The 25,255-nt window shown below is 39.5% G+C and overlaps 1 protein-coding gene and 1 long non-coding RNA gene across 3 annotated transcripts in view; one reads left to right on the top strand and one right to left on the bottom strand.

The window, feature by feature from the left end:
* Positions 1–3,781: 3,781 nt before the first annotated feature.
* On the bottom strand, positions 3,782–14,883 carry LOC108962107 (uncharacterized). Its single transcript, XR_001990631.3, has 4 exons — positions 14,796–14,883; positions 8,593–8,680; positions 7,244–7,324; positions 3,782–3,876 (listed from the first exon to the last, which is right to left on the bottom strand). It is a non-coding gene; the product is annotated as an uncharacterized LOC108962107 (long non-coding RNA).
* The window catches only part of TOX (thymocyte selection associated high mobility group box), a 217,742-nt gene continuing 207,233 nt past the window's right edge, over positions 14,747–25,255 (top strand). For both annotated transcript variants that reach the window (XM_030239706.2, XM_009085557.4), the window contains exon 1: positions 14,747–15,234. In XM_030239706.2, the coding sequence (XP_030095566.1) occupies positions 15,133–15,234 (102 nt within the window). In that variant the 5' untranslated portion in view covers positions 14,747–15,132. The remainder of the gene's footprint in view (positions 15,235–25,255) is intronic.

Here is a 25,255-nt window from a genome sequence, read left to right as displayed (position 1 = left end):
TACTTACTAAAACACATCTATTGAACAAAATTTGGATTAAGTACTTTTCTGTATACTTTAAAGTTATATAACTACAAAAGATAATGTTAGTAAATGAAACATATACTTGGCTAATTAATGCACGCAATTAAAAGTACATAATTGTATTTTCATTCCCATTTAGGTCTCTATTCAAAAAAGCACTTAAGAATATCCTGCTCTTTAATGTGCCTACTGTACTCCTTTAGGCATATGACCAACCAAATATTTAAGGATGCACTTAGGCATGTGTTTAAGAGGTCTGCTGAAACCAGATGTTAGCGTACAAGAGCATGCAAAAGAGAGCACTCATCCCCCTTGGATTGAAAACTCTATTAAAAATGCTTCTGAATCAAAAAGAAGCACAGTAAAACATGAGTTCAGTTCAGTTCATCCCAACTGAAAGGAAACGCAGGAAATGCTCTCAGAGGCTGACAGAACCTGCTGTTTCTATCACTAAGTCCAAAGAAGTAAATCAAAGTAAGGAGTAAATGCAGAAATTCACAGCACTTGCTGCACAACCCTCTTCAGAGTTTCTTGAAATCAGTGTTTAAGATCTTCCTAAGTGAAGAGGACAGAAAAAGCTGTCATTACACTAGCTGTTATCACAACTAACCTCTACATAATTAAAGCCTTTTTTCATATTCACTTTGTTACTTAGAAGACTGTCTGCTTAGTAAACTCATAATGTAGTGTAGACTGTTTGTTCATAGTTTTGCTTTTTTCACTACCACAACACCATAGCAACCCAAACACCAAATATTTATTTTCTTTCTCAAACACTGCGAGTTATTTTATGAAAAATTTTATGCAAATTGGGCAATACGTTGATTCATTCTGTTTGTCTCTCTTGCTTGTATCTAAGGCACCTATCACCACGGTGCCTAAATGCTATGGCACCGTAGTTATTTGCCAGCTTTCTTGTATCATAAGTGGTGTCATCATTTTTGTCCACTTTTATATAGCCTTTAAATATAAACTCTAAAAAAAGTATCAGTTAGGACAGAACAGTCATGGATTAAATGCAAAGAGATGCTTTCTGTAGCAATAAACAGAAATTAGTAGTAAAATTAATCATCCTGTTTCCTTCCGTCTTCATTTACTCTGAAAATACAGTAGCTACTAGTAGAAGGGGCTCTTTAGATGAAAGCTTCTCCGATTTCACAAATCCTGGACTCTACTTAAAATCACTTGCATTCCACCTCCAAACCAGCTCTTATAACCCACATCTGCCCACACAACACTACACTGTCCTAACAATTTTTTGTAGTACATAATTCAACTTATTTCCCTCCTTAGAACTCATTCAGAGTGTATCATCCCCTAAAACATACTGTAATCATTTTAGCTCTAGACCAATGTCATCCTACAAACAAGTTATGTTATTGTGAGACCCTGACTGTGTAAACAATCCTGCAGAGCTTCCATGCTACTACAAAACAGACGAGGGACGAGAAACAGTTATTTGTAAAGATACACCTTCTGCTGATGGTAAAAGATCTGTTTCCCCCCTCCTCCTCCTTTAACAGCAGTCAAATGGAGAGCACAGGAAACTGCAAATAAACTTTATATTTGGAAAAAACCTAACATGGGCCAAAACCTTGTGATGGTGTATTTGGCTCAACTTAAAATAGAATGATTTTTCTCCCAAAATATTAAATGGAAAAAGTGTAACAAGAAAGAAGTGAAATAGAAAATTGCTAAAGATGAAGAACATTACGAAGAAAAGAAAGCAGCATTTTTTATAACAGCTCTGAGATTACATGAGAAAGAGAGAAAGGATGTGGAGGAGGGGGAAAGGGATAGAGAGGTAAGAGAAGGGAACATGAAGCAGACTGAAAACAGAATAGAAATAACTGTTATGAAAAGACTAAAAAAAAATAAGAGAGAGCACAAAATCAACAGAGGCACATTTAAGACTAAATATTCTGTAGAGTAGATTTTCCACAAAAAACTTAAATGTAATTGGACTGTTCATCATTTATACAACTGGATTTTTTGTAGTTCATCTTGCCACAGGCCAGACTGCTTCCACTTCTCTTACCTACAGCATGTTTTACTCTGCGGAGTTTATCTTACTCTCTGCAATTCTACATCAAAAGATATCATAAGACATAATTTTTAGCCAATGTTTTAATTTAAAACCTTTTTTTAAAACCATTGATAAGACAGGGTTATTACTGGAAGGCAAGTGCCTCCAACAGAAAAATGTCTCACTTTTTAGTTGTTCTCAGGGATGGCAACAAAGTTTGACAGCTGACATTTAGGGAAGCAAAAAGAGCTTGAAATACTACATTAATAAAGCATATTTTGTCTTTCTTAATGAACATATACAAGGACATTTTAAAAATAAAATACTCTCCTCTAACTTTAATATTCAGATTCTTCATTGATCATGATACTTTATCACCAATGAAATGTACTGCACTTTTAGCTCATTAAACTCCTATGAAAGTGATGAATTATATATATACAGCACCTTACATCTTCAAAGAGTTTCTAAATAGCAACACCTTCATTCTCATCCTATTTTACTAATGCAAAATGTAAGAATTGACATCAGAAATATGTAAAACAAGAAAATTTAGATTTTTCAAAGTACAACTGATATTAGAGAGATCTAAAATTTCCACTGATATATGAGAAACTCTGCCGAGATAAAAACTAGGTCTCTGTGAATTTCCACTCTGTGGAGGTGGGCACAGGCATGAAACCTCTTCCTTTGCAGAAAATAAATTAACAACACCATTTCTTTTCAGTATTAAAAATTTTTTTGTTGACTGAATGTTCACAACCTCTGCCTTCCAAGGCATCAAATAATATCATTGATCAGATATAAATGAATCAGTCAAACCTGTTCTGCTCATAACTGACCCTTTTTCTATGTTCTAGAAAAGAGTGGCTGCATTTTTATCTAGCCCATGGCTATACATACAGCCATATTGCTAAGGCATGGCTTAAAATCCTGCCACATATTACAGTTTTATATGACTGCATACGCTATATTTCAATATATTTTTGAAATTACTTAACTTGATGTATCTTCTTGCAGCTGGCCTACTGAATTTCAAGATTGCTAGCACAGCCAGTTGCTACGAGTGTTCAACCCTTTTGTACAACTCACTGATAACTCTGTGACTGCTGTTAAATTCCTGGACAAATTAAATGAAGCTCACCTCCCCCTAGATCTGAATTCTCTTCAAGCTGCTTTTTAAAAGCCACATAACAAGTGTTTTGTCCTGACATTACCGTTCCACTTTTTCTTTCCTGTGTTAAAGGAATTTTTGTTCTTCTAGTTCTCATGGGAAATTGTGTTAAAATTCAGGAACCTGACCTTAGGTTGCATTGAATATTCCCATTGACTTCAGGCCATAAAAAAGGAAAACTGTGAAAAAGAGTTATATTCTGTCAGGAAGAATATGGCTCCAAATGCTGGAATCATCCTGACAGCTCTATTTCAGAAGTTAGCCAAGGAGAAAGAAAGGGCCAGATCTCTTGAAAATTACATACACATATCTCACACACATGTATACACATACAAAGCATAAAGGAGAATGGAAAAGAGAACCTGGAAAGAAACCCTGCCAATTTATCAAGTGGCAGATGAATTATCCCCAAGACTTTCATAGAAGCAGCAGCCACCCCATTTTAAGGTGAAATTTTATTTCAATCTCAGCTGCAGCATAATCTCAGATCCACCCATCCATGTTTCGCCCACTCCCCCTCCTTTCCCCTCACAGTCCCCTGGCTCCCTTCCCAACTCACATGTTGAGTAACTTTGCAGCATCACTTCCTCTCCAGTACCACAGGTTTCATGAGCCTGTCTAGGTAGGAATTGCAGGAAGAAAGATTGGATTGCTTAAAAAAAAAAACAGATTAGTAAAAAAATTATTTCAGTAACTTTTCATCCCAGTTGAAGCTTATGAATTGTGTGTGCCTTTTTGATAATTTTTGGTGTGTTTCAGAGTATTTTCAGCATTCTCCCCACCAAGGAGCATTTTAGGGAAAACTAGTGGAGTTATACGGAAAAAAATTGGAAAACTGGGCTTATGTGAGGTGTCTAGCTCTTACTATTGTTCCACTCAATATCTACTATTTATTTTTCCTGCATGATGGCTCTGCTTCAAGCTCTCTGAAAATTACACTACACAAAAAGTTAAAAAAAAAAAAAAAAAAGCATTGGAATTTTCCAGTGTTTGATCTTCCCTAATACCAGAAGCACATTTCACCTCTGAGTTTAGCAAGCAGACTCTTAGGTGTTGTTTCATTATTGGCTTAAGCTACCCTAAGTATGGACTGTGCCAAGAGGCAGGCCCACTCACCACCTCCCTCCCCCTCCTCTCCTCAGAGCTAGGTAAATACTCCTCTCATTTCATCATCAGTTCTCATGCTGCCTCAGGATCAGCCAGATCAAAAATACAAAATGATCCACCTAAGATCTGAGACACACACTAATTTTCAGATGGTTCCTGACACAGCTGACCTTGAAGCCAGAAGTATGCTCATTCTCCCTAGGGAGACAGCAGAAGATGCAGCTGGAGCAGGAAGGGAAAGAGAGCTGTACGATCATCTTCAGCAGCAGCACAGATTTAAATTTGCTGAAGCCTACTGCAAAACCACAGCTTTGTTATGTTAGGAACAACTCCCAAATGAACCAAACTGTACAAAAGAGAAAAGCAGACCTTGACCCTTGATTTAAGTGTTCAAGGAAGACAAGAAAATACAGATATTCTCCTGAATCAGAAATGCCAGATGGCAGAGAGGCACACTTGAGTATGTTTCCAAAGCAGAACCAGTAATAACACCCTACACCTGGATGCTGTGCCTGCATAACTCCTGACTTACAAGCAGTGCTAGTAATTATGGGAGTATATGCCTTAAGCTGTGTGTGAAAACATGTGTACCTCAACAAATTTATTTCCAATAGGTTAAGGGGAAAATTGTCTGGTCTTTTTAGGTGTGCATGGAGAGCACTTTGAGAAGCTGATGGAAGACACACAAAAATACCCATGGGCTGTAGTCCCAGTATTCAGCAGTAGAGATCTCATGAGACCAATTGTACTAACACTGCTGGTTTATGCCTTTTGATGCCCAGTCAGCTCAAGTTTACTGCACTGCAATGTTTGAGCTGGAATGTTAGTAAACAGCATCTATTAACAATTTGCATAACCACTGCAGTACATTCAAATGTAAGAAATGCCTTTTTACCACCTAAGACAGGCAAAAAGTCTAGGGAAGTAGGGCAAACACAAGCCTGGTCCAGCCTGATTTTGTTGCCTTAAATTGTGCCAGTGAGTTGTTTGGCTTCTGGGGCAGGAGGAAAGCAGTTAATTACCCTTGTGCATTTCAATGCCACAAGAATACCTTAGTCTGATGCACAACTATCCAGAGAACCTGAAATGCTGCAGAAATACTTCCATTTTTAACAGCTGACAACAGCAACTCTAAGTATTCCATTTATATTTCTGCTATGATACTTCAGAAGATCTTATCCTGGAACACTTGTGTCGGGTGACTAATTACATAAGAATTGTTCATTTTTGTCCTTTCTACTGCAGGAGTATGTTCACAAAGTTAGTCCTTTATCTGTGACGCACTTCTGAAAGAGAAAAACAAAAAAGACAGAGAAGCCTGGGGATTTGATTAGTTTCTTCCAAGATATTTAATTGCTATTACAGCCAGAAATATGTAATACACTATAATGTAATTTTCTTTTTGAGAGTAAAACTTGGGTTAAATACTAGCACAAATTCCATGTCATAGCAACGTAATCTAAGGAGTTTCAAAAAACAGAACATGGCAAGCGGGACTTCCACTGGTTATTGTGGTTTGCTTTATAAATTTTGGGCACAGAATCAAACTTTAACATTCTATATAGAAAGCCAGAATCTTTCTAAAAAATCTTTTACAAATCAGCAAGACTGGAAACAATTTGATAGAAGACTTACTCTGCATGCTCTTTCAGCCATTTCACTAGAAACTCATTTTAGCTTTCTCTGAGGTAGAGATAAACCACAGCTAAGAGACACTTATTAAATTTTCTTTATACATTCTGTGTGAAATGTATTCAACTAAAAAATACTATATTCAAATAAGGTTAAGGGTCTGATTTAAACGCACAAAGACATAGAAATTCAGAAATTTTGTGTCTTCCTACCCTTTACTCTTGTCAGTGTGGCTTTGTATTGCAGCAAAAATGACTTGTGCTCAGGTTCTTTAAACCTCTTCCTTATGTTACATTTCTCCTTAAAGGTACTTTCTATTTTAAGGTTATTTCAGTTTGCATTCTCTTTGTGGGTTTAATTCTGCCCTGGACAGTCTGGGAGGTTTTTTGTTTGTTTGTTTTTTGTTTTTTTTTTTTTTTTAATAGTTTCATTTTTTAAGTGATTACAGAAACACAGATGTGAGAAAAATGAAGCAAAAGTATGTATGTATTAGTCTTGGCAACCAGATATTCTTACTTTTGTTTTTCAACACATACCTAACAAATCACACTCATGAGAGACAGGCAGGCAGATGTAGGACATGCATGACTCTCAGCAAGTGCAAGCACATGCTTCAGCTCTCTCCCTGCCCCCCATGCAGTTCCACTTAAACATATGTAAATACCTATTACATATTTCTCCAGTGAACTAACAGGAACCTTGCAGTTGACACTGCAAGACTTTGTGCCATAAAATGCCTTGGGGCCTTCTTCCATGATGGACTTTGCCCCCTTTTCCTGAATACAACAACGACCAGTGGAGGTCACACTTTATTCAAAAGAAAGAAAGATGCTTGCAGATCCTCCTTCTAGGGGGCTGTCAGCCTTGAAACCATCTCCTACCCTGTGGTACAGTAGTTTGGGCCTGCTGACCTCTTGGGCAAATTGCAAATTGTGTCTTCTCAAGAAAACTTCAGAGCAGGGAAATTCCACTGTGAGGAGGGGGAGGGTATCTTAGGAGGATGGTGGGGTTTTTTTTCCTATATTCTACAACTGTAAACAAGCCTGAGTTTCTTTTAATTCTCTTTTATTTCAAATTAATTTTTGTTTTTATTTAATTATTATCAGTGTATTATGCAGCCAGGCAACTGTCTCCATGCAGCTATTATAAATCTATATGCATTCAACCAAATGTTAGCAACTTGATAATTTCAAATGTGGTCTGGGAGATCCCCTCCATGTGTTTCATATCATCTGATATGTGTATTTAAATATATATATTTAATTCTGTTATACTTACACATGCTACTGAAGAGTCCATTTTTAAAGATGAACAGCTAACACAGATGATTCATTCCCTTCAAGCGGTACTCCTGCCAATTGCTAAAAAAAAAGGACAATGGCCATTCCAACAAGAAAACAGTGTTGATTACACTCTGCTAGCCAGAGTAAAGGGAGATGATTTGGAGGATGTCCACAAACATTAATCTTTGCAGCCTGACTGTGATAAAAGTAAACCATTCAAAATCCTCAAACAAATAATCCTCTACAAAATAGTGTAAGACTATAAAATAATACCAGTGATGTAGATTTATCCTAAGATACCATAGAACAAGACACAGGAGATTGAGAGAAATTCCTTAAACAGATAATACTTGACAGTAGTAGACAATCTCTGTTAAAGAGCAAGAGAAACAGAAAGCAGTAGCCTTGACCCAGAAAAGGTATTTCTGCCTTATACAGCATAAAAGACAGACATTCAAGAAAAGCTCATCCATGAGAAATGGTGATCTCCTATTGCTGCCAAGGTCAGTCAGACCTGTTGTGATATGTTCTGTAAATGCTGACTCTATCACTTACAGTTTTCCAAGGACTTCCTTAACACCTAGAGCTTTTTTATTTTTATTGTGGAACAAAGTTATAACATGAAACTGTCAAACTAGAAAGCCCAGAAAAGGAAGACAGAGAGTTTTTATTAGACTTAAGAGTGACAGCTCCATTGAGGAAAAAAACCCATAACAGTTATAAGGAAGGGGATCTGATGTTCCTAGAGATCCACCAGAAAAATGCCAAAATCTCAGCAAGGAAGTAAATTTTGCTCTCAAGTCATCAGACCCAACAGTTTATCATGCCCCTTAAAAACCAACTGCAAATGACATGCAGATGGCATACCTTTTTCAGCCTATCAAGTGTGAATGGGATGGGATTTATTTGCTACAACAGGAAGCTCTAATGGAAACCCCCAACATACTTATACTATACCTCAGTCACAATCTTTTGCACTTGAAATGCCAACTGTGCCCGTTGTGTGGTGCTTTTCTGACAGCAATCATAAATCCCAAAGAGAGAAAAATAAATTCAAGCAAGTAATTTTATTTTCTCTAGCTAAAAAATTAAAAGAGATAATAGATAAACTGTAATACCTTCTAGCCCTAGAAATAATTTTTTTACTCTGTGAACTTTACTATATTTATATGTATTTGGAGAGAATAGAGTTTGGACCCCTCTCTCTACTAACGTCTATAGATCTGAGCTTGAATTAAACTACTAATTTAACCCCCATAGAAGAATGTACTTAGACTACTTTTTTGCCCCACTGCTTTTGGCTGGGGGCAAAAAAGTAGTTGAAACACTCCTGTTGAAACACTTACCTTGCCTGGAGATTTAAGAAACATTCCTCTCTTCACAGAGACGTTGTGAATATAAATAAAAATGAAAATTTTCTCTAGCAAAAGACATCTGAAACAGAAAAGAGGTTTTAAGTAAGCCTGTAATGATCCCCTCATGTCAGGGGAGCTCATGCAGAAGCAATTCAGCTCTGTTTGGGGGTTTATCAAATAGGACAACGACAACACCACTGTTCTGAATTGAAAACTGATTAATAACCTGCTTGATATCTTGTCTTGCAGATGAGAATTCCCTGTTGAATGCTATGGATAAACTGGTGATACAGACCCTTTCTCTGCTTGTGACCAGTCCTCTGTTCAGTCATTTCTTTCTCCTGACTAGTCAGCTGATCTATTAATATGTACATCTGTAAAATATCTGCAAATACAGATGGGTATTTTTAATGGTACCAACTATGAATACAGATTTGTTCTCAAGACATCTGTATATGATGCAGTCTCCAGATAACATTTATACAACTTATATGAATCCTCAATTTTTGAAGGAGAAACCAAAATGCCTTTAGACAGCTTTTAAACTGCCAAAAAAATTGTTGAAAACTAAGCTTTCCTTTAAAAAAAATCTAAGTTTCTGAAATCCAAGTACAGGCCTCCAGTACACTTCAGAAAAAAAACAGCATGAAACCAAAAATTCCTGATTCTTTATACTTCTGGATGTTTCATGATTGACCTAACAAGATAAGTGGAAGAGTGGAAAACTGGCAACATTAGCAGTTGAGTACATCTTGCAATTGAGAACTACCATACATCACACTGTGATGTATTTTTGAGCCTTCCCTCCTTCATACCATGTGGACAGTGTAGCTCATATAAAAACCTCGATAAGACAGAAAATACAGGAAGAGAATAAAAGGAACTTCATGTTTCCATTTATTTCTCTGACCACGTGAAATAAACTAAAGCCCCGTAAAATGTTTCCTTTTGAGACTGGCCTACCTTCCTCATGTCTACAAGGCCACATTTAATTTGGTAATTTGAACTGAACCAGCTGGCAGTATCTTTGAGACATATGGGAATGGATCAAAGCTGCAAATATGCAAGGTGAATGTCAGAACTCAGGACATCCAGAGGGATGTCCTGAGTTCTGACAGGTGAATTTTACATTTTTATATTTCTTTCATGGTAATTTAAGTTCTTGATTCTCTGAGATATTTTGTGCTTAATTCCTACTGTGGACAATGGCAGATAAATTGTAAGAATCCTTTCTGAGATGCAAAACACAGTTTGGTTTCAACCCATGTGTCAATTTCTCCTCCAGTGTTACATTGTCTATGTATCTTTTTTTTTTTTTGGACTAAGAAGATATGGCAATACTCAGGTTTTCTCTCTACTTTGTAGCAAAGGGAAGTCAGGGGCTTTCTTTAACTTTTAGAAGTGATTTGTACTTTAATATAGAGAACAATCTATTTTCATACAAGTGTGATAATTTGGGGCCCATCATTTTCACCACAAACAAATTAAATAGGACAGGAGCAATAGCTAAAATAATAAAATAGCCAGCTCTTTCATTACACGTTTGATAACACTTTGTTTGACACACTATCAGGTAGCCTTACAAACTGTTTAAATACTCTGAAATATTTATTACACCTGTTAAGTTTTTATACTGTATTGAAGATCTCTTTTTTTCACATTGATTTATGCTCACTTATAAATGCACACACAGAATGTCAACACTTAAAATGAATCAATTTTTTAGAGGATTTGAGTTCATTCTGATGAAACAACCAGATTAATTACATTGTTTAAAATATACTGCAATCTTAATATATTTTCATTTTCATCTTCCCAGATCCAAGTGTCATATCCAGTTTAAGAACATGAAATAGGACATCCACACAAAAAAGACAGACCCTTTGTCCTATTATTATTTAATTAACTATTATCTAGAAATGGATGAGGGCTGGCCTTTGTTATGAATGGTAAACAGTCCTGTGAGTTAGTCAGTAAATCAAAAATTTCAGCAGGAGGGATTTTCTTAGCAAAATCTTATTGGATCCCTTTTAGCTTATCTGTTCCTCCTGGCTACCAAAGTATAGCACACAAAGCAAGAAGCAAAATGATTTTCCAATCCAACTCTTTTTAAAAATATGCGGCAGAAAACTTTTCTTTAAAAAAGAGCCAGCCTCATGAAGAGATTCTTGTGGTGCCTAGCCTAAGTATAATAAATACTAAGCCATCATCACAGTCTCACATTTCCTTCTTTCCAGGAAGACCAGGAAGTCTGCTCTTTGTAATAGATGATCAGATATCTAGTGCTCTCAAATAAAACTGGGTATATATGTGTGAGATTTAAACAAAGAGATGTTGGACTATTTTTTTTTTTTTTACTAAAATACTTTATTTCTCTTTGGCTGAGAACATTAGTCATGTCTGTGGATGGCCCCCCAACACACTAGACAGACCAGCTGGGTCAGACAGTAAGATACACAAGAAATAACCTGTCATATCAGACACAGTTACTTGTTACACTGAATTCTGCTCACCTGACCACTGCAAAAACTGTGCATTCTCAAATGAGAACGTGCCAATGGCCAGACTGGTTCAGACCAATGGTGTGTCCTAGCAGTACTCTGCCTCCAGTGATGGCTCTAGGCGTGACAGCCCAAACTGAGGGTAAATACTGCCATTACCTACTTCCACGTCCTCTACCTCCAGCTGTTTTCAGCCCAGAGGAGTGATGGATCCATTTATGGTTTGTCTATCTAATGACCTTCTTAGGTCTCCAGACTGCTGTGTAAACCTCCTGCATCCACAATGCTGTTTGGCAAGGAATGCCATACAAGTTCTCCATTGCATGGAGAGTTTACACTGCACAGTCTAACTCCAGCAGACAGCATTTAAAAGAATAACTTTTTTAGTATTGGCAGATAAAGATCATGTTCCTCAAGGCATTTGTTCCTATTTATACGAGAAAGGCAATAACACTCTTCTCATATGCTGGTATAGCAACCTCTTTCAAGACTTATTTTGGAGACATTCACTTGAATGTTGAATGGCTTTAAAAACTCAGTGCCCTTCTGAACAAATGTTCCTTCCTTTTGAGCTTCTAAAAATTGATTCATTCTTTTAAATCTGTTTCAACTTTTTTTTTTTTTTTTTTTTTCTGGAAAATGCACTTCCAGCTAAAGTGGCCAAGTTTGATATACCATTGAATTATCCTGCAAAGGCCCTTGCTTTCTCAGTCCATAAAGGCAAAACCTACAATATTATTAACAATTTCAGTTCTGGTCTCCACAAATGCATTATTCTGAAAACCCTAGAGAACATGTTCCCTACAAAACAAAAGAATGTTTTAACAGATTAATATATATATAGGCCTTTAATTTTTACCAATTGTACAGATAACTGCCACAAATCTCAGGTGTTTTACCATCTCAATGATTAAATCATCTCTGTAAGTAGCAGCAAAAATTTTATAACTCTCAGGGCCTGCATCATTAAGTGCTGAAAATAACCTGAAGTGCTGCGCAAAGCAAACGGTACAGTTGTAAACTCCTACAGACTCCAAGGAACCCGAAGCCCGTCCTAAGGCAGTAGTCAGTAATATTTCACATAAATAAAAAGCCAATTCTCTACTTTTTATTATCAGACATTCTAATCATTCTGGTTTTGACATCTCCAGCTCTGTATTAGCATTTCTGTACCTGTATGCACTTGTATGCACCTGCACACACTGGTTGCCCAGAACAGCTCATCTCAAATTGCTGTATTTCTACCACCTCTCTCCACAACAGGCTGAAAACTAATCCACTGTCCGTGAATAACAAGTTTCTCAACAGCAGCTTTTCAATACAGAGCTTGCAATCTGTTTCTCATTCACTTTGTCAAATTATGGTCCACATATCAGCCATTTGCAGCAGTGATATATCTGTCAGGCGTCAAGTACATCTCTTGCAAAGGAAAATCTTTTTTAGGATTTTTTAACTTTCAAAATGTCTAATCCCAAGCATGTAAATTAATGAGTCAGATGCCAAAAATAATGAGGGTTTGGGGTTTTTTGTGTTTTTTTTTTTTTTTTAATATGTTAATGTCTTTTCCTTTGCTTTCTGGAGCTTTTTCTAGGTCATGTTTTCAAGCTTTTCTCCAAGGCCAGAAGGGTTTCAAACATTATTAAAAAGAAAGCAACCGAGATCCTTTTGTAATTGAATGTTTAAGAAAAACATTTATTGCCATCAAACTTAAATTCTGTTGAACTGACAACCAAGTATCTTCAGAGATGTTTTTGATCAAATAATCTTGAAATGGGAATATTGCTTCAAACCTGTTTTCTCTAGAGTTTCATTTGCATTACTTACGTATTTTTTCAGATAATGAAGCTTTAATGAAAGCGGGTTGTTAGACATGGAAGAAAGCCATGACAACACAATCTTGAAGGACTCTACAATATCAAAATATCTGAAGTGCAGATTATATAGCTTTGTATATGTATATCCTCACACTGTGATTTTTTCACCTGAAATTTGCAATTTGCTCCCCCACAATACTGAGTTGCCTTGAAATCTTTACCGTGGAATTTTTTTTCAGTGATGAGAAGACAGTTTTGTGTGACAACACGCTTTACAAATCTTCTTAGATTCTAACTGGTTTGTGATGGAAATGTTCATGAGTATTGATAAATGTAACCATTCCTGTTAATCATCATAATCTCAGCTTGTTTGTGTGGCACTCAGTAATTCGTTTTCATTTAAAGAAGGAAAGGCATTCCTTTCTCTTCATAACACAATTCCTCTGTTAGGCATTATCTAAGCTCAGCATAGTGTCCTTCCTGTATTCTTTCTCTTCCATCCTTTCTGCCCTGATTAAGACTACTGAACACTCAGCAGGAAACCCAGTGGGATTGCTCATGGTGTCTTGAAGTCACCTTTTCTTTCATTGTTTTTGCCTGTTAAACCTTGTTATGCTCATCAATCCCTCTCCCGCATCCCACTGGATTCCGAACTTTCCTTTGTCAGCACCCTTGTTTGCTCCTAATTGAGCTCCTCTTAATTTCCCCTACCCCATTCGCTTGTCCTTCCTTCCTCCTCTCACAGTTAGGCCACCTCCTCAAATCTCCCTCCTTCATCCCGTGCCTGGTGTCACCCTGTGCGGCCAGGCCTGAGCATCACGATTAATGGGGTAGAGCCCAGATGACGAGGTACTCCACGGGTGCGCTTTACTTTCAACTTGTTTCCTGTTTTCAGGGACACGATCCTGGATCACAGCCTATGTGAGCCACCACAAACTCTGGGCGATAGCTTCCACTCTGCCGGGACTGGAGACGACGGGCTCTGCTGACAGCTCGACCCACACCAGCCTCAGAGGGCTGCCAGGGCAGAGGGGACGCCGGACCCCAACTTTGCCAAACGTCCGCGGAAATGGCTCCGAGGGTCTCACAGAGGCACCTCAAGAGACCTGCCCGCGGCCACACCGCCAGTCTGAGCCCGACCCACCCCAGGCAGCTCACGGCGCTCCACTCGCCGCCGCCCCCACCGCCTCCCCCTGCGGCCCGTCCCGGCCGCGCGGAGTGAAGGGGGTGCCATAGTAACGGGCGGGGGCCGGGCGGCGCCGGGGGCCGGGCGGAGGGCGCTGCGCGAGGGCGGGGACGGCGGCGGGATGGCGGGCGCGGGAGCGCCCCCTTTCCGCGGCTCCGGGCCCCGGCGGCCGCAAATGGCTTTTCCCTCGCCGGCCCCTTTGTGTGAGGCACACTCGGAGCGGCGGCTCCGCGGCGGAGCGCGGTGCGTCCCCTGCCGCCGTCAGCCCAACACAGCCCGGCCGGGCCGGGCCGAGGCAGGCCGAGCAGAGCCGAGGCGAAAGAGCCGAGCGGCTCCGAGCGGCCATTCCAGCGCCTGGGCGCCCCGCTCCCCTCGGGAGTGCGCGGGGGGCCCGGCTGCTGCCGCCACCTCCCCCTCACCGCCCCCCCGCCCCCCAAGGCCCTCGGAGCGGTGGGCGACCAAAATACAACTCCACAAAACCAAAGCAAATAAATAACAACAATATTAAAAAAAAAAAAAAAGAGAGAAAAAAAGAAAAGGAAAGAAAGAAAGAACGGGAAAAGAACAGAGGGAGCGAACGAGAGGGAGGGAGGGAGAAGCGAACCAACTCCGAGACTCCCATAAAGAGCGGCACGCACGGAGCGAGCGCCCCGGTGCCGATGCGTGGGGGAAACAATAACTACTCGAAGTTACCTGCCCTGCCGTAGAAGAAGGAGGGTTCGTGGGTTCTCTTGCAGACATCTGCAGACCGGTGCTTTTTTGGAAGAGATTTTTTTTTTCCTCTCCTCTCTCTCTCTTTACAAACCACAAACGGATGTGAGGCAGGGAAGGTGTTTGACTACTGAAGTCGGGCACCTCTTTTTTTATTCTTCTCAGTCTTGTGTGTCCCCCCCCCCCTTCCCTCTCTCTCTCTCTCATACACACACACACACACACACATACACACACACTCTCACTCACACCCCCCTTTTTTGCACCTACATTAACGACCAAAAGAAAAGGAAAGGAGTTTACTTGATGTTTTAGTGAAATGGACGTAAGATTTTATTCACCACCTCCTCAGCCTGCAGCCGCTCCTGATACGCCTTGTTTGGGACCTTCCCCCTGCCTGGACCCCTACTATTGCAACAAGGTGACTCGTGTTTTGTGTCGTCCGAGGTGTTTTATCTGTGCTGTCGGTGTGTGCTGTTGTCGCGGCGCGTTGCATGAGCGGGCGCTGCGCTCTGGCGAGCCGCGCACCAAGTTCTCCGGCGAGGCGGAGGGAGGGCAGCGGCACTTGCCGGGCTTTGGGGTTTGGGGAGCGCAGTGCCGCCCGCCGCGGAGCGCTGCCGCCGGGACACACACCGGCTCCCCCTCAGGCACCCCAAATTAAACCCCCGGAGAAGTCTGGGGGCGGGCGGCTGGAGCGGGGGGGGGGCGGTGGTGGTGGGGGGTGGGTGGGGGAGGCATTTTCCATAACATCTTTTCGGAGAAACAGGGTGGACGGGGATGTTGGTGCGGGGGACTTGAATTTCCAGGGCGCTTATTAATGAGAAAGATCGCGTCCGCCACAAACCGGCAGAAACTCTGCCCCTCAGTTCATGTGTCAAAGAGCCGAAAAGCACATTTGTGTACGTGTGTGTGACATATGTGTGTGTATACACACACACACACGCACACACACGCATACACCCCTCTCTGTGTGCATAATAAGTCTGCATAGTGTTTACAAGTCGGTTCTAAACATCGGCTCCACTTTGTCCCGGCTGTGCAACTGCCTTACTAATTTCTCTGTAACTTGATTAAACCTCTACAAATAGGGTCAGTATATGAGGAGAGCCAAGTTTTAGGTCCCCGAGCCTTGGGGAAGGCGGAACCGCAGAGCATACGTGCGCTAGCCCAAATCCTGAGTCCGGTTCCGAGAGTTTGGTGCTGCGATCCCGGAGCACTCTGCGTGACTTTTGCTGCCGAGAAAGGGGGTTGAGGTTCCTGCATTGTTACTGCCGCTGTAGCCCGAGCCAGCTGGTGCTTTATGTATGAACTGCACTTTCTCTGCTGTTACGGAATGGGCTTTGCACGTGAATAAAACGCTGGCCGTAGGAAATGATCGGAAAATGCGAGTTACCCAGAGTACAGCCCGGCCAAGGGGAGCAAGCCGGGAGAGAGCGATGCGTTCAAACCTGCGCGCTCGGGCTCTTGTTCAGAAGCCCGCCGTGGCAGCCCGTGGCGGGCTGCAGCAGCAGATGGCTTTTCGGAGGGCAAACCCCGCCGTGCGCAGGCTCCGCAGGGCCGGCCGCGGGTGCGGAGGGCGGCGGCGGGGCGCGGTGGCCGGCGGGGCTCTGCCGCGGAGGAGCAGCCCCCAGCCCAGCCCGGCCCGGCCCGACCCGGTCCGGCGGACAGCCTGGTCCCGCGCCCGGCTATTGTCGTGACGGTCTCACGTGTCAGAGAGACGTTCCGAGCCGTCCCTTTCATCCCGGGCAGCTGCCTCGATTCAGAGATAAACAGCAAAATAGAGTGTGCTTGTGCTGAGGCGCGGAGGCTGCGGCGCCCGGGTGAAGCCCTCTCAGTTTTCAGGAAAGGTTTCCCACATGGTCGCATCTACCAATCACAACAGAAAGGACCAAATTCATCCTGGCTGCATTTCACATATACTCAATGGAGTTATAGAATCCAGGGATAAATCGGGCCCTTTGTGGTGGATGCCCCAGGATATTTCAAGAGAGATCCCAGAGGTATGCCTGTTAGCGTTGTTTTAAGTAACTATTTTGCAGCATCTGGCAAACGTGCGCTATATTTCGGAAGTTTGTGCCAGGAGTGAACTTGGTTCAGCAGGAAGAGTTCAAATGCAAAGGAGCATTTATGTGTTCATTAATTTTCTGTTAGTGCTCTGAGTAATCATGAGGCTACCGCTAGTTTTCATCTGTGGTTTGCTGTTATTTTCTCTATTGTCAGTTTTGTAAATTGTTGAACGGTGAAATGTTGCCACGTGAAAAGCTTGGACTGATATTAATGCCATAAGAACCAAAGTGTTTGAAGACCTGTTTGGCAGTGAAACTGGACAAACGTTATTAAACCTATCAATGATTTAAAGCTTCAGAAGGAAGGTAATGACTTGAATACACATTTCACTCATCAGTCTTGAGATAGTGGCCAGATTTAATTTAAAAGTTAAATGCTTTGGAAAATCAGGAATTACTTTAATATATTAAATCATTTTCCAATTAAGTTCCTTAAATAATTTTTGGTGTGTTGCACTCCAAATCGAATAAATTAATTTAGAAAGTCGTTTTCAGAATTTCTTTACTAGCTGGTTAAAGCTTCTTTCAAGTCATGCCATGTATGAGGGAGCAAACTGTTCTTTTCAAATGCAAATGAGACACTCATTCTGTAGACAAGTTGCAACTCTTCTATTTCACTTTGCCTGAACTGATAATGTGCTTAAAAGTGCACAGTCATAAGACATATGTTTTATGCTTGGAAAAGACTTACCAGGAATGTTTCAATATAAGATATCGAGTACAGAACAATTGTCTTTCTCAGATGTCTTTACCACTGACCATTGATAACATTAAATGGACAGAGTAGATGTGCCAGGCCTCTTGGAGGTGTACATTTAGTGAACATTTCGTTTTTCACCCCTTCACTCTGTCCCTTTGCCCAGCATGATTAACATTGCTGTGAAAACTTACCTGACTTCTTCTAAACATGCCATCATGTTACAGTATTGCTCTGTCACTCATTTTCAGGCTGTGTGCATTAAGGGAGTTTGAAGGGCGGGAGGCCTGCAAAATTTTCTGTTCACTAGGTTTGGTTGAGTGTTTGCTTTTAAACTCTCCCGGGAAAGAAGATGATGGCTGGAGTGTGATGGATTCTTGTTCTGCGCCAGAATGGTGGTCTTCATTAAGAGTCTACTTGCAAGACTCATTCAGAACTCATTCAAGATCCTCTGGGCTCTTGTTTCTTGTAAAGTTAGTTAAAACTTACTTTTGGCACCTACTAGCGGATTTGGCCCTATTTTTCATATCTAGGTTTTGGTGGTGTTATTCCTTTTACAAAATTGCCAGACTGTGATTCTTCTTTCTTTGAAGTCTGCTTGAGCTGCTGGTAATTTAGAATGTATTCCACAAGTACTTAGGCTTTTAAGTTTTCTTGTTGTTCTGTTAGCATTAGTTGTTTTCCCTGATCAGATGGTTGTTTGTAGCATACGAGTTCCCAGGCACATGCATGGGAGTTATTGACTGTGCATTTTTCATTTCTCTGTAGCCAGAGGAAAATAATGTAGATTCAAACAATCACTTCTAATCTTACATTTTTCAGTTGGCAGGCTTTGTTTCAGAAGACTGCTTAGATCTTTATTTTATAAACCTAAAATAGCATTCTAAGCATCTTAGCCTAATATTTCTCTATCTGCTGTGAAAGCTCATTATGCTCTGCATATATTGTTATGCAGGCTTTTCCTTGTTTCTCTTGCATTACCCATGGAGAGAGTAAAGTGAAGGAACAATGCAAACAATGTTGGTTATGACAACTGTGAGAGGTATCTCTTATACAAACAGACAGAATGGACGGTATGCTTTGGTATATAGGTCAGCCTTTGAAATAACATAGTGGAGCTCTTATGCTGGACAGATTTAGGGTTGGGGTTGTACTGTTCGCCCCTTGAAACTTGAAGCATAATTGCAGTTCAGATATGTTCAGGCTAATGTGCGTAGTCTGTTCAGTTGAAGTTTATTTTAGGAAATGTCACATTCTGTAATTGAGTTGAATTACATAAAAGAAATAACTTTGATAATCCAAGTGTCTTAATTTGATAGAATATGGCCAGTGATTTCAAGCTGCCCGAAGAAGTCGGATAAGTTTAAATGTTTAAGTAGAGAGAAGTAAATAACAGCCTCATGGCTTTCCCTATTGAAGTGTCACCTGCAAAGACCACTTTGATCAGTACTGTAAGAAGGATAGGTATATTTTAGTTTTCATATTTGCAACTTCACGGTGTTATCACTTTATGTGATATCTGCTCACATAAAGTGCAGTTATATAATTGTAGTTTGACACAGCTAATGATAGGGATGCTGACCTATGCCATCAGCAGGCAGAAAATAATGGTCTTTACTGCTCCCAATGGTTAGCCTTGCAGAATTATGCACTGGATTCTTCTGTGATTTGCTACCTTGTTCAAAAATACAGGAGGCTACAACTCATCTTTCTTGTATTCACTGGTAGTTGTCAGTGCAGTGGAAAAATACAGCCAGGCTGCAGAGGTAAAATGATAGACTGTAGCTGTTTTTAAAAAGAGGAATAAAGAGGTGAAAGGAGGGAGAGGGAAGCAAAACCTTTCAAATGAAAAAAGCAGAGTGACATTGGGTAGAAGTGGATAAGGAGATATAATACAATGCTTTGTAAGCAGGTAACAATCCCGCTTGTAATCAGAATTCCATGGAGCAAAAGTGCATTTATTTATACTCAGCGTTTAGAGTAATTTATTGTGTAAACTTAACCCTACCATAGAGACTACTCTAAATAAAATGTTCCATGGCTGTTTACAAAGTGTACATTATTTCCAGGGGCTTGCTTCCATCCAGTCTCTATCTCAAACTCAGAGTTGTGGCAAGCAAGCTCTCTTAAGGACAGCTCTGAAGCTGAAATGCCATGTTACTGTTTTGACAGCGTTTTAGATTATGCTGATATTGTTTATCCTGAACATATTTCCCCTCCCCCAAAAAAATACCTTGTCCTCTACTGTGTTAGAATCATACTTGAAATTTGTTACTGTTTCATGAAGGAAAGATTAAACAGTTCCATTAGGACTGACTGTTGATTTTCAAGTGTTAAGTCTTTTAGTTTCAAAAATACCACATATGAAGAACGGAAATGGTCTTTTCTTTCATATCTTAGTACGTATTCTCAGAATTGTGGGCAGGTCTCAAGTGTGCCTCCCTAAATTCTAGTATTTCAGAAAAGAAGTGGTCCCAATTTTAGAGGAACATAGAAAATTATTTATGTATGTGCTTTTGAGAAATCTTACTCAAAGATTTCCATAAACCAAAGCATTTGCAGTAATTTATTTTTTTTCTTTCTGCCAAATATCAGTACCCAGAGAGGAATTTTTATTCTTATACCAGAACAATGTGTTTCATCTCTTGAGCATTACCCTCAATCAGCCTATCATGAGGTCTTATGAAAGAGAAGTGAAACCAGTAAATTATTCAGAATGCTGAATTAACTAAACACTACAGCACATGCAGTACCTTTGGTGTTTACATTAAACTAAAGAGGAACTGGAGCAGATTTTGAGAAGCTGATACTGTGAAAGACTGGGCAGTTCCATCTTCCATTGAGTTTGGGATGTGTTGGAGATGATCACACTTTACTGTGAAGAACTGAGTACCCTCTGGCCCTCAGATTCCCACATTAGCAGGACTTTCTTGTCTTGCTAAAAATGTACAGAAGCATTTAAAAAATGGACTGTGTGTAAAACATAACTTCTATTTAAGCAGAGAATTGTCCTAATCATGGTAGGATTTAGATTAAAATTCTTGTATATATAAATCCTGTATTGATGGTAGATAGTAAAAAAGCTTCCTTTGAATTCGCTCTCAGCACTGCTCAAGAGTGACCTGAAAACACCACTTTGTGTGGTGAGAGGGTAGTCCCTGGATCAGTGCAGACCTTGGCTTCTGGAACTGACAGCAGAGGCAATTAGTGGCAGCTTTGTTTATCTTTTTGAAGAGGACACATGCTCTTTGAATGTCTAGCGTGGACTGCATACAATAAAAAGACTTATTTTAAATATAACCTAAATTTAAAGGTTTTGTTGTTGCAGTTGGACTGTGTGATTGTTGTAGATCCCTTCCAAATGAAATAGTCTATTCTGCTGTTTTAGCTATGCAACTACATACCAACTTTCTGCCCAAAGAATGATTTCTCATTAAAAGCATTGAGTTATAAACTGCTTCAAAACATGGTTTATAGCAGATTCGCCAAATGACTCCTAATTATAGCAATGCTTCCAAAATACTTTCAGGCATGGAATTCACATAAGCCCAAATGAAATTTTCTTGATCATAATGCTTTTCCCTACAGTGTTCAGTTGGAAAATGGCAGCGTTGCCTTATTCTACGGTTAGGCACAGATTGTGTAGCCGTAGCAGCAGCAACAAACTCTGCCACTCCAGCGGTAAGTGCACATAAGGAACTCTTTTACCCCCTTCTAATGGAGTATCTGCCATTTATGTTCATTGGTAGCAATTAGTTTTCAGTTTGCAAATCATCAAATAAAATGTTTAGCTCTTGATTTAGACCTTCAAACTTAAAATTGTTTTTCAGCAGGCATCTTGGTGCATCCCACATTTGTAATGTCTGTGGTTTTGTTTTGCTTCTTATGTTTGCAGCAATTTATTTTTAGCATTTGAATTTCATATGGCTCTAATAATATTTATATCTTATCCTTCAATTGCACATATGCTAACACTGTTCTTGAACTGTTCATTTAGTATTTCTCACTGGGCTGCTATTTGATTTGCTGCAGACCCTTGTTGAATGGTTTCCTCCCAAGGAACACGCTGCTTTCTAAGTTGCAAAACATACTTGAATTTCATGAGCATCTGACAAATCCAGGTTAGTGGAAATGTCAGAATGTTTTAGCATTCACATTCTTGACTGTTAAACCACTCTCTACCAATCAAAAGTGGCACAAGTGGGTTTTTTCAAAGGTACTGCTGGCTAAGCATGGAAATTGAGCTGCTGTGGTAGTACTTTTGTCTCCTGCCGTTGTTGTTGATGATTATATGGTCTTAAAGGTTAAACAGAAGTTACTGTAGCCGGTATGTATTTTTGTTATATTAAGAAAATCTGCAGTGAACCCCAGTTCTTATTCTATATGCAAGAATTCAGAACTCTGAAATCAGGCAGTGATAACCTGTACTTAGGGAAATGGGTCAGTAAAGGAAGTATGAAGCCTGCAATGTAAAAGAAAAGACTTATCTAGACAGTTCCTGCTAGAAGAGAAGATTATGTAAACATGTTAATGTCTGTTGTATCTATGCTACTGTGTACGTATATACACACATGTAGATTTCTGCTTCATTACATATATTGCTGACTTTGAAAGAAGTGAACTTACTCTGGGAATGCATAATTTCTATCCTGTACTGTAAGTAATTGGCTTTGAAGTCTTGTTCTGGTCACAGTTGCCAAAAGTGGGTAGGTTTGTGTTCATGAATAAGAGAAAACATTTGTTTCTCTTATGACCATCGTGTTTGCATCGATCTGAAATAATAATAAATAGTAAAAGGAAAAATAATGGTAAAAAGGGATGATAATCTTTCAAAAACATATAATTGATCGTTTGGCAGACAAAGTTGTGAACATTAGTCATAGAAACCTGCAGATAGTAGAGGCTTAATATCAAAGCTAATGATTTATTTTATGTTAATGACTTTCTGCTAGGGCATAAAAGACTGCTCATAATGGACTCTCAGTGCTGTGTTCAGTTGCGAAGGCTAATGGGATAATCTTACCCAAAACTAAGCTTTTTGAAGTAAATTATGGTGCTGTTTTTTCAAGTTAACTCTTGAAGATGATTCTTTAAGAACTGCTTGTAGTCTTTATAGGGAAATGTAAGGCAAGTTCTTTTTTCTTCACCAGCAGTTTTCTTAATTGTATTGGAAATGTCTGTGCTTTTTTTATGGTTCTGAAAAATAATATTCAAGATATGGAAGTCATTCAGTCACTTCAGTTTTTTTATCATAGCGCAATAGGTTTTTGTGAGGCACAGTTGTTTTTACAGGTTGAACAAAGGGAAAGAAGAATTATTTTTTTAGTGGCTTAGCCACTTATTAGGTAAATGGCAGTAAAACTCTTAGTTTTGCATTGAGAAGTTTTTAAAATCATGTTTACAATTAGTTATGACCAACATTATATTTCAATAAGAGATAATTTGCCTACTAAAGTTCACATAATGTGCTAATCATGTGTAGTGGTTAATAAAGGCCTCCTATCTCACTCCCCTGATGGCTATAAAAGGCTATTATGTTCATGGCAGCAGTTCAGGTACAGCTGCTGTGTGTTAATAATGCATCATTGTCCCACTAATAAACACAGCAAAGGTCAGCAACCCTGAGCACCTAAAACACCCATTCTCTTTCCAAAATATTTATTAACACCTTAATGGTGTATCTATTCATTTTGGTTTGGATTATATCAGTTAATGACCCTCACAGAATACTCTGTGCTCAGGTTTTGCAACCTACATGCTATTGTGGGCTGCTGCACTCATTTTCCTCCTAAACACTTTTCATCACAACTATGTGTTGTTTTTTGAAGACTAGGATGAAGACTAACACTTCGTGGTCACCTTAGGATTAACTTGCTTTGTTACTTAGTTTGGCAGTTTTCTTTTTCTTTCCTCAGCTTATTTAATATTCTGTCAAGAGGCTGAGTTTTCATGACTTAAGACACTTTGTAGAAAATTCTGTATGCTAAAAAACTCTGTGACTGTGTCACAGACATTGATGCATGCACAGAGACATGCATGTATACATACGTGTGTGTACATGAGCACTACTTCCCCTGGGTTCCATGCATAATTTTGTACTAGTTACTTATGTTTTCCTTTTTAGCATAGATTGCTCTATTCATAAAGGTTTTTTAAAATGCATTTTCTACAGACAAAGAACATACTCACATGGGATTTCCATTTTGCCAGGGAAACATGCAAATCAATAGGCCAGCACTTATCTACATTAAAATTAGGTACACTGTAATTTATGGGTGTAGTGATATTGTATTTGTCTTGCATAGCCTCAGATATTATTTAATGTAGCCTAGTTCTGTGTCTGTAAAGAAAAGCAAAAGTGTTAATTGAACAAAATCTCATTTTCTCATCTTGTAGTATTGTCTTTTGTTATCTGTTACTCATTTTTGAAAACCTGATTTTTTTTCCTTGTGCTGTGTGATTTACAAACAAATGTTTATTGGGCAGAAAAATACTACTACATTTCCATCAAGAGCAATGAAAAAGCTTAACTAGCTGAAGGGTTTCTTTTTGGGGTAGCACATAGCTTCAATGACACATTTGTCATGCTTTAAATATATAATACATACAATAAAATATGTACAGGCACAGTTGTGATATATGTAGTGTTTGGCTCCATTGCTATTGTTTGTAGTCTCTACGGTTGTCATACATTGTTCTTTGCACATCATACCATTACAGCAGAATTTGACACAATTTCTAGCTTTCAGTCCTGCACCATTTTCATTGCACAATATACATGAGTTTGACAGGGTGTGTTGAGGACAACTCTGGCAAGCAATTGATATTTTGAAGTGGCAAGCGTTTCAGCAGCTGCCTGCTTGTGAAAAAGGAATGATAAGGTATACTGTATTGTTAGTTTCAGGCAAAGCATTAAGGTTTAAGCTCTGTAAAAATGTACACATTATTCGTCAGTGGTGAAGCAAGCCTTTTATGTTTTTTAGAGCTTAGCTCTCTGGCTGATGTGAACTAGAATGACATTGGTTTAATGGTCAGTAAATGAATAGGAGTACTTTGAATTTGAACCACTGCCAATTTTGCACCGACAAAGAGACTGACAAAAGAAAGATTTTATGTGAAAGCAAAGCACAAGCAATGTTTGGGGAGGTGGGGAGAGGGGCAGAGGAGCCCAACAGAAATATTCTCTAACACAGCCTTGTAATGATTCTAAAATTGTTAAAACACATCCATTTTGCATGGCTCATCGGCTACGAACCTAAGCTGTTTCATCTAATGTTCTTTAAAACCTGTTGTATACACATAGTCTTTTGGAATATATTCATATGGAATTTACAGTGTGTTTTTCTAAATACCACACTGTGCCCTGAAGGCCTGCTGGCAGAACATCAGAGTTGTCCACCGCTGGAGTTCCCAAGTCTCTCTCTATCTGGTAGTGGAAAATTGTAGTTTAATCAGTTATGGCACTTTCAGTGTGTAACATTCATTAGTAAGGCAATTTGTCATGACTGTTAATAGTCAGGATGCATCTGCTCTCTCTTCAGTTATGGAGTGTGATAAGCAAGAGGGCAAATATTTCAATATTTAATAATATTAGCATATTTGAAAACTGTAATTCAAGGTTAGTGCTCAAAACACAAACATCATATTATTGACAATCAATGTATTTTTACTGGTTTTAC

Source organism: Serinus canaria, chromosome 2 (genome assembly GCF_022539315.1).
Source record: "Serinus canaria isolate serCan28SL12 chromosome 2, serCan2020, whole genome shotgun sequence".
Taxonomy (NCBI): domain Eukaryota; kingdom Metazoa; phylum Chordata; class Aves; order Passeriformes; family Fringillidae; genus Serinus; species Serinus canaria.
This window is presented reverse-complemented; position numbering and strand designations above follow the sequence as displayed.